This window comes from Sinocyclocheilus grahami, unplaced genomic scaffold (genome assembly GCF_001515645.1).
Source record: "Sinocyclocheilus grahami isolate Dianchi unplaced genomic scaffold, SAMN03320097.WGS_v1.1 scaffold105.1, whole genome shotgun sequence".
NCBI classification, from domain to species: Eukaryota; Metazoa; Chordata; class Actinopteri; order Cypriniformes; family Cyprinidae; genus Sinocyclocheilus; species Sinocyclocheilus grahami.
Window position 1 is genome coordinate 1,647,712 of NW_015505284.1, and position 9,545 is coordinate 1,657,256.

Genomic DNA, 9,545 nt, shown 5'->3' on the forward strand with positions numbered 1-9,545 from the left:
TTGCTTTAACACATTCTGTTGACTATAAGTAATGTTGCACCGACATACAGTATCTACTAACTCTCACCAGCGTGTTAGTAAAATATTAGTAGAGTGGTAGGGTTAAGGTTACATTAAGTTTTAAGATTGAGGCTTGATAGTCAGTAGAATGTCTGTTGGGAGATCATCACAATAAAGAGTTAGATATTAAGCAGACAGTCTACTAACACTCTAATGAGAGTTAGTTGACATGTAGGTGCAAGGGCGCCGTAAATGGGGGGAAGGTTAGGATGATTGTAAGGGCCCGACGATGGAGCGCGATTTCTACCAAGGGGAACACGATCGCGATTTGCACCGAGGGGAACCCCCGGGATGCGATTTAACGAGGGGAAGGCGATCTGTACGGCAGGGGAAGACTGATTAAATGTGAAATTGCTTAAAACAGATAAATTATGATAAATATTCTTGCTTTTATTAAACATCATTTACATTGTTAATGTTAAAAAAATCAAATAAAATAATGATTTTGATATTTATTTAACCTGGATTATAAAATGTCACTTACAAAATTATTGGGTAACATTTTATTTTGATGGTCCCTTTTGAGCATTCTGTTGACTTTAAGTAACTTTGCACCTACATGTCAACTAACTCTCATTATAGTAGACTGTCTGCTTAATATCCCCTAACTCTTTATTGTGATGGTGTCCCAACAGACATTCTACTGACTATAAGTAACTTTGCAAGTACATGTCAACTTATTCTAGCCCTATACCTACCAGTCTACTAATACACTACTAACACTTTAGTGAGAGTTAATAGATATGTAGGTGCAATGTTACTTATAGTCAACAGAATGTGTTCAAGGGACCATCAAAATAAAGTGAAACCAATTATTGTTGTACAAACAAAATATTTAAGCAACACAATTTGCATGATAGTTTAATATGTAAAAGATTAACAGTGTTTCCCACCATGCAGCCGTAGTGAAGAATCCACCCAACAACCTGTGGATCATCGCTGCAGTGCTAGCACCCATCGGCGTGGTGACCCTCATCATCATCATCATCACCACGGTGCTGTGTCATAAAAACAAGAGCGATTTCAAAAGCGATCCCATTGGAAACTTCAACCCTCGAGTCAAGGTACGGCAGTGACTGGATAAACATCCTGCTTGACCATTTCCCATAAGGCACTGCTTTGCTCTTTAACTCTCTCATTATAACTCATGCTATTTTGTACACTCAGCATATTTTACAGTGGCTTCATCAACAGTTTTTCTCAAACTCTTACATGCTTTGCTTGCTTTGCCTCTGGGAATACATCCCGAGAGAGTGTATGAGAGAGAGATAGAAATGATTGATGATCTTCATGCTGTTTTCTCTCATTTAGACTGCTTACTGGAGAGACGTGGGTTATTACCCTCAGGTAGTTATTCAGCTCTTCAATCATCTCACCTGCTGCTCTGGACTCCTGATGTGCACGCAGTGTTAAGGATGATGTGTAGAGTAGACAGGTCTCAGGGACAAAGTACTAATGATCGTGCACAATTAAAGGGTTAGTTCACCCAAAACAGTCAAATTATTTTGTCATTGACTCACCTGTGTGTCATTCCAAACATGTATGTCTATATTTATTTTGTGGAACATAAAAGGAGATGTTCAGTGAAGTGTGTTGGCTGCTTTTTCCATACAATGAAAAAGAATGGAGACAGGAATGTAGAGTTTCAAAACGAACACTTCATGCTTTCACTGTATGCAAAGGAGCAGCCTTGACATTCTACAAAACATTTAGACATTCGTACAGATTCTGAATGACATGATATGATATGATATTTACTGAATTGAACAAAATTTTGTGTGAACTATTCCTATGAACATCGACACTAGTATTTTTTTTTCTAGATTAGGACCTGATTGTATATGTGTGTGTTCCTTTGCGTGCTTGTATGCCTAAACAAGCTGAATATTTTAGGAATAAGGTCAGAAATTCTCTGATGATTTAGTTGGAAGTAGGCTAGCGGGACTGTGGAAGGGACAGAAACCTCTTTGTTATAAAAATGCATTTAATACATCAATTGTGTAAAACCATAAAACATCTATCCTCCTCTCTAAAAGAAATGCAGACAGCAGCACTTATTTAAAAATGTCAAATATGTCTTATTTATTAGGTATAATGATCTGACCTGCTTTTTCCCCACATACACCCTCTGGCCTAGTTTATTATTTGCTATGACTGACAAACTACTGCCTGAATTTTGCTTGAGCATTATAGAATGCCTCCTTGCCTTCAGTTATACAGTAACTGAGGATTTGCTATTTGCAAAACATGTGCAGTGTATTATATTATAATATAATATTATTAGAATTATTATTAGAATATTATTGCAGGGCTGCACAGCCGTTCCTCACATTAGTTTTCCGGACAGCAGTGCCAGGCCAGTGGTTTCAGGATGGCTTACACTTATGGGTTAAGATCAAAGCCAGTGACAGCAGTGGTTATTGGACACTTTTTGAACCAATACCTTGTCATGGCGTTTTTTTTTATGTTGAAATAAATATATCTTTATTGATTTGATATTCTAAAATGAACTTAACTGAGATATTACTTGCTTTGTCTATTGCCATCCACCTATTTTGTTCTGTTTTTTTTTTGTTTGTTTTTTTTCAGTGGATTGTCCAAATGAATTCTATTTCCAATGAACTTATGTTTCTGCTATTATAAATTATTTGACAAATTGATTTTTTTTAATCATCTCCAACTAGTTGTAACATTAAGAGATGTAATTGTTTAGAATTTGTGACATTTAAGTGTATTAAAATATATAGACCTTTATATTTTTTCTCTATTTAGATTCTCAGCACATAACTTTAGCAAGGGTAAAATAGTTCTGAGAGCAAAATAAGCTTCAATGACATTAACAGAAAACATCTAGTTAAGTGGCAAACAAGTAAACACTTACTACACATGTAACTTCCCCTGTAAACTATCAACCCCAGAGTGCTGTCCTGGCATTGCTGTCCAGAAACTGCTGAGACTCAATACAACTTTGGCTGGATAATGTCACAAGAGAATACATTACATTTTGCAGATACATACGATACATTTTGCAGGACTGCTTTGCAGCAGAACATAGTAGCATTGTTGCCATATTGTAAAATAACTAGTCTAGAAATGCTGTTGTATATTAGGTGATATTTCTATGTGGCATGACCCCAAAAATGAAAAAATCAGAGTCTAAATTAGGGATTAAGAGTGTTAATTTATTCCTGTCAGTCATATATTAAATATTTAAATAGCTCATTATCTCAATCATGTGACAGCATCCTTAATTTCTAATTTGTATATTTAAATAAATTCATTAATATCCACTAAATTCCCCCCAGACTGCTTAATTAATCAGAATTTGAGTAAAGTCTCATCTTCAAGGCCCTCCATTGCTAAATCTGTTTACCTTCATTAGATCTAAGGATTATATTAACATTTGAACTCTTGAATTTTCCTTGGTCTAATCCAATGCAGTCAGATTGTTCCAGTTATATAAATGAGTTCTTTATTTGAATGAAATTTAATACTTTTGATGGTATCACATAAACCCTATTTTTAGCGATGCATTTATTGAACCATTAATGTTCACAAGATGCTAACAAATTTTATTTTAATAGAGCAGTCATGTTTTTGACAAAACATACTCTATACTTTTTTTTTTAAATATATGCCTGAAATACATAGTCAAAACATTTGTCCAAAGGAATGCACAACCAGATAATTGTTTTGGTAGTAAAACAAAATTTATTTAAATATTTTTGACCAGTTAATTTAGATGTTACCATTTTACAGTGTGGTGTATATAAAAATAACCTTCATGTCTGTAATCAAATATAATATATGCCTGAAATACATAGTCAAAACATTTGTCCAAAGGAATGCACAACCAGATAATTGTTTTGGTAGTAAAACAAAACAAAACCCATTTATTTAAATATTTTTGACCAGTTAATTTAGATGTTACCATTTTACAGTGTGGTGTATATAAAAATAACCTTCATGTCTGTAATCAAATATGTGAATGTTTGCTCATTACTTAGCATGTTCAGGGGTTTGACTATGCCAAGCAGCACCTGGGTCAGCAGGGTGGTGATGAGGAGACCCTCCCGGTTATCCAGGAGACTATGGTTCTGCCCCACCCCATTCGAGATGCCCCTCTGTCATTAGATAAACCTGCACGCCAAGATGGATCCACTTCCAAGAAAAGCCTGAACAGTGAGATAAGGAAAAGGTATGTGTGAAGAAACCGGACACTTATGTCATGCTGTAAATACTCAGTATTCATGTCTCAGCCCTAACAGTAATGCTGTAATTTGCTGTTATTTGGCACAGGCCCACAAAACTACTTGTCATGGAAGACATAAGCTAGAGTAGATGCTATACAGTGTTCAAGAGAGGGTGAGATTACATTTACATTTAGTAGTTTTGCAGACGCTTTTATCCAAAGCGACTTACAATTGGGCAATACATAAAGTGATTCAGTGACTTACAATTGGGGAATACATAAAGCAATTCTTCTTAAAGAGGCAAACAGACACAGGAAGTGCTTGTAATACCAAGTTTCAGGCATTTGTTCAATTAATTACAATGGAGATAATGGATATAGTGACATAGACTTGTTTGGTAATTGCTTTTAAAATAAAATCAGTGCTCAGGATGTCAGTATGATCTTAACACTGTTAATGAGATCACTAGCCTCTTAAAGATTTGTCTGATAGTTGAGGTGACTGACTTTTAATGAATTTCATATGGTTGGATGAGCATACTGTAACTTTCAGTTAGTTTCATGGAGAAGTGTGATATAAATGGATCTTGCTTCAGGCAAAGTGTTCTCAGAGCAGAAACTTTGACTTAATAAGTGGATATGTTCATGATTTTAACCATTTATCTCTGAAAAAGTTGAGATATAATTTCTAGAGAAATGCATTTTTCATTTTCCTGCCTCTGTTCACTGAGGTTCAGCTGAATGATATGTAAATCACAAACTACACTATTGATCAAAAGTTTGGATAATATTTGGATAATATATAATACGATTTTTTTTAAAGAAGTCGCTTATGCTCACCAAGGGTGCATAGAACTGTTTAAAAAAACAGTTTTCGATTTGATTATATTTTAAATGTAACTTATTCATGTGATGCAAATGTGAATTTTCAGCAGCCATTACTCCAATTTTAGTGTCACTTGATCCTTCAGAAATAATTCTAATATGCAAATTTGGTGTTTAGGAAATATGTGTTCCCTATCGATACTACACTCATACTGCGTCTGTTTAAGACGCTTGGGGAAAACTCCTTTTTCTCCGATGACTGAAGCCTTTCAATAACGCAGTGTAACTGCACGGCCATTGGTTCGTGGTATAGGTTCGTGGTACATCGCCATAGGATCCTCAGATTATTCTCTTTCAGCGACGACTACTAGATCTTCACTCTACAAGACTACAAAGCCTTCGCCGTCATCAAGCCTCGCAGCCGATCGAGAGACCCCTTCCTGCTCGGCCATTCTCGCCGCTTCACGCCGCCACGCGGTGCAGCAGCGACGGTCTCCATTTCCCTGCCGCTATCTGGCGATATAAAAGAACATATTTCAAAGAGCAAATTTTCTGTGTTGTTTCAAATGCCACGCCGTTACTGTCGTTTGTGCAGGGCCCCCCTGCACGTCATTGACGGTCACGGCAAGTGTGTTTCATGCTTGGGCGCCGCCCATGCTGAAGCATCACTCATTGAGATGGAATGTTCTCATTGTGAGGATATGAGTCTCGCCTCTCTGCGCTCGCGGAAAGCTTTCTTTTCAGAGAGAGACCGCCCCTCGCACCCTCCAGCTTTCTCCCTCCCAGGAGCCTGTGAGGAAAAAGCAGCGGGGCAGAGGAACTCCGTGCTCAGTGACGAGTGAGCCCACGCCGGCTGAGCCCCCACGTGCCTCACTCTCTCCGCTCAGAGAGGTTTCTCCAGTCCACTTCTCCCTCCCAGACCAGCGTCCCTCTGCGGCTGCGAGTGATCTGGTCTCATTTGGAGGAAGCGAGTGTGACGCCATGAACGACAGCATGTCGTTGGAGGCTTCAGACGCGGAGGAGCTGTCGGGCTTGTACGTCGACCCCGCCCCCTTGCCATCTGCACAACCCAGCACGGGCATGGACGCCGAGCTTTTCCGTGTCCTGTCTAAAGCGGTGGAGGAGCTGGGTTTGGAGAGGTCTGCGCCGGAGGAGCCCACCTGCAGCCGCCTGGATGAGTGGTTCTTGCCGGGGCGCAGTCAGGCCCCCTGACAACGAGCTTCACCATTCTTTCCGGAGGGCCACGACGAGATCACCAGGTCTTGGCATGCCCCCTACTCGGCCCGCCTTCGTGCCTCATCTTCGTCCGCCCTCACATCAGTCGATGGCGCCGAAGGAAAAGATTAAAACTGACTGCCTCCCCTGGATGAGTCAGTGGCCGCACATCTCTGCCCGTCCATGGGCATCGGCTGGAAGGCAAAGACGGCCCAGCTGTCCAAGCCGTGTAGGGCGACTTTGGCTCTCGCCGGGTGAGCCTACTCGTCTGCTGGACAAGCGGCCTCAGCACTTCATTCTATGGCGGTCTTACAAGTCTTCCAGGCCAAGCTTCTCCATTGCATGGACGAGTCGGTAACACTTTACTTGAAGGGGTGTGCATAAGACTGACATGACACCTTCATAATCATGACATGACACCTACATAATCATGACATGACACATGTCATGAATATGAAGGTTTTTTATGCATATTTATGACAACTGTCATTAAGTGTCATTCGCTCAGTTATGTCATTTTTAATGCAAATATGACATTATTTGACCTAACCCTACCCCTACCCTTACCCCTAACCATAGCCCATAACAAAGACATCTCAAACAATGTCATCTTTACATAAAAAATTACATAACTGAGCAAATGACACTTAATGACAGTTGACCCCGTGGCTTTTAAGGAGCTGCACAGTGCGACCGACCTGGCTCTATGCCCCACCAAGATGACAGCGCAGGTGATTGGCAGATCCATGGCCAGCCTAGTGGTGCTGGAGCGCCATCTATGGCTAAACCAGACGGAGATCAAGGATGCGGATAAGGTCCCCTTCCTCGACTCCCCTGTTTCCTCTACTGGCCTGTTTGGACCTGCAGTTGAAGGCTTCGCTGAACTCATTCTGGCCAGAGCTACTATCTCACAGATCCCTCCTCCTCAGCCACTTAGAATGCCTGGGACTCAGGGTCAATTTTGCCAAGAGCGCGCTGTCCCCCAGCCAATGGATATTGTTCCTGGGAACAGTTTTAGACTCAGCCCAAATGAGGGCGGTAGCCGCGCCAGAACGTGCGCTGGCCATTCAGCAGCTCGTGGCCTCATTCAGAGTTGGAGCCTCTCGCCCCCTCAAGGTGTTTCAGAGGATGCTAGGCCTCATGGCCTCAGTGTCTCCAGTACTACAGTTGGGCCTGCTCCGCATGCGTCGTTTCAGTATTGGCTGAAACCACGAGTTCCATCCTGCGCCTGGTGTCTGGGATGCCTTCGCGTAGAGGTAGACCGTATCAGTGTATCAGCCCTGGACCCTTGGAAAGATCCTCGTTGGATGGAACGGGGCGTGCCCCTGCGAATGGTCTGCAGAAGGAAGGTAGTCTCGACAGACGCCTCCAACACGGGTTGGGGAGTGCTGTGCGATGGCAAGCCAACTTTCGGCCACTGGTTGAAAGAGGAAGGCCGGCTTCACATCAACTGCCTGGAAATGCTGGCAGTGTGTCTGGGACTTCGAACCTTTCTGCCAGACCTAAGGGGACACCACGTCTTAGTCCGCTTGGACAGCATGACGGTATTGTCCTATAAAAATTGCCAGGGCGGTCTCTCCTCGAAGTGCCTGTTCGCACTAGTGGAGCGCCTCTTGGAATGGGCTCAGCTCAACTTGCGCTCGCTGAGAGCAGTGCATATACCGGGCAGGCTGAACCAAGGAGTAGACATGTTGTATCGGAGCAACGTCCCCTCTGAGGAGTGGATGCTCCACCCTCAACCGGTTCAGAAAATCTGGGAGATCTTCGGCAGGGCAGAGGTCGACCTCTTCGCCTCAGAAGACAACTCTCATTGCCCAACTTACTTTTCAAAGGACAGGGACGCGTTGGCCTATGACTGGCCCAACCTCCTCCTTTACGCTTTTCCCCCGATCGCTCTGATCCCACAGGTGATCAGGCGAGTCAGGGAACAGAGACACAAGGTGCTGTTGGTTGCCCCCCTCTGGAGGATCCAGCACTGGTTTGCAGAGCTGTGCCGGCTGCTCTCGGCAGCCCCGTGGCCCATTCCCCTGAGACGGGACCTCCTCTCACATGCGAACGTAGTGATATGGCACCCCCAGCCCAAGCTGTGGGCTCTGCACCTTTGGCTTCTCAATGGGAACCTCCCCGAGAACGTGCTAAACACAATCTCTCAGGCTAGAGCACTGTCTACAAGACGCCTCTACGCCTTAAATGGTCTGTCTTCTCCGCCTGGTGTACAGCCCGTGGCACAGACCCAATCTCTTGTGACATATCTCTGATATTGTCCATCCTGCAAGAGCTGTTGGATAAGGGCCGTTCCCCTTCCACGCTCTAGGTCTATGTAGCAGCCATAGCAGCTTCTCACGCTCCTATAGCTGGCCAATCGGTGGGCAGGAACAACTTGGTTGTTCATTTTCTGAAGCTGTCTAGAAGGCTCAAGCCGCCTCGCCCCATCACTGTCCCTACATGGGATCTGCCCACGTTGTTGAGGGCTCTGAAGAGCCCTCTATTTGAGCCGCTACAGTCCATTGACCTTCGTCCCTTGACGCTTAAGATTGCTCTGCTTCTAGCATTAGCATCGGTAAAGCATATGGGAGATCTGCAGGCGCTATCAGTGAGCCCCACCTGCCTCGAATTCGGGCCCAATGACTCTAAGGTCGTCCTGAAACCAAGGCATGGCTGTGTACCAAAAGTGCTCTCTACTCCATTTAAAGCACAGGTAATAACTCTATCGGCGCTTCCTCCATCGGAGCAAGACCAAGAGTTGAACTTACTCTGCCCCGTCAGGACACTGAAAGTCTATGTTGAGCTTTCCGCCCCGTTCAGGTGGTCGGATCAGCTGTTCGTGTGTTTCGGTGGCCGCACCAAGTGTTGTCCGGTTACGAAGCAGAGACTTTCCAAATGGACAATCGACGCTATTGACGCTTCTTTGGGCCTTCAATGCACCATGGGCGTAAGAGCCCACTCAACCAGAGGTGTTGCTTCTTCCTGGGCTTGGTCTAGTGGTGTGTCCATTGCAGAAATTTGTGCGGCGGCCGGCTGGGCCTCGCCGTCCACATTTGCCAGATTCTATAGTCTAGACATCCCGGCCTTACAGGCCTGGGTCCTTTCTGCATAGCAGGACACTCTGTCATATGACAACCAGTGCTTGGCGTTTGCCGCCTTCATGTACGCTCTTGGCCCTCAGTGAGTTCTGAGGCTGTACTGAATTATTTCGGGACGATGATACAAGGCTGGGCCGACCTCTTTGAGTTTAGCCCTACTGCCTTTTGCG

General features: G+C 43.6%; 1 protein-coding gene across 1 annotated transcript in view; it reads left to right on the forward strand.

Moving 5' to 3' along the window:
* Nucleotides 1–9,545, forward strand: part of LOC107588551 (uncharacterized) — a 92,143-nt gene that overhangs the window by 61,726 nt on the left and 20,872 nt on the right. The window contains exons 8-10 of the mRNA XM_016276687.1: nucleotides 961–1,124; nucleotides 1,372–1,407; nucleotides 4,068–4,258. Of these exons, the coding sequence (XP_016132173.1) occupies nucleotides 961–1,124; nucleotides 1,372–1,407; nucleotides 4,068–4,258 (391 nt within the window). The remainder of the gene's footprint in view (nucleotides 1–960; nucleotides 1,125–1,371; nucleotides 1,408–4,067; nucleotides 4,259–9,545) is intronic.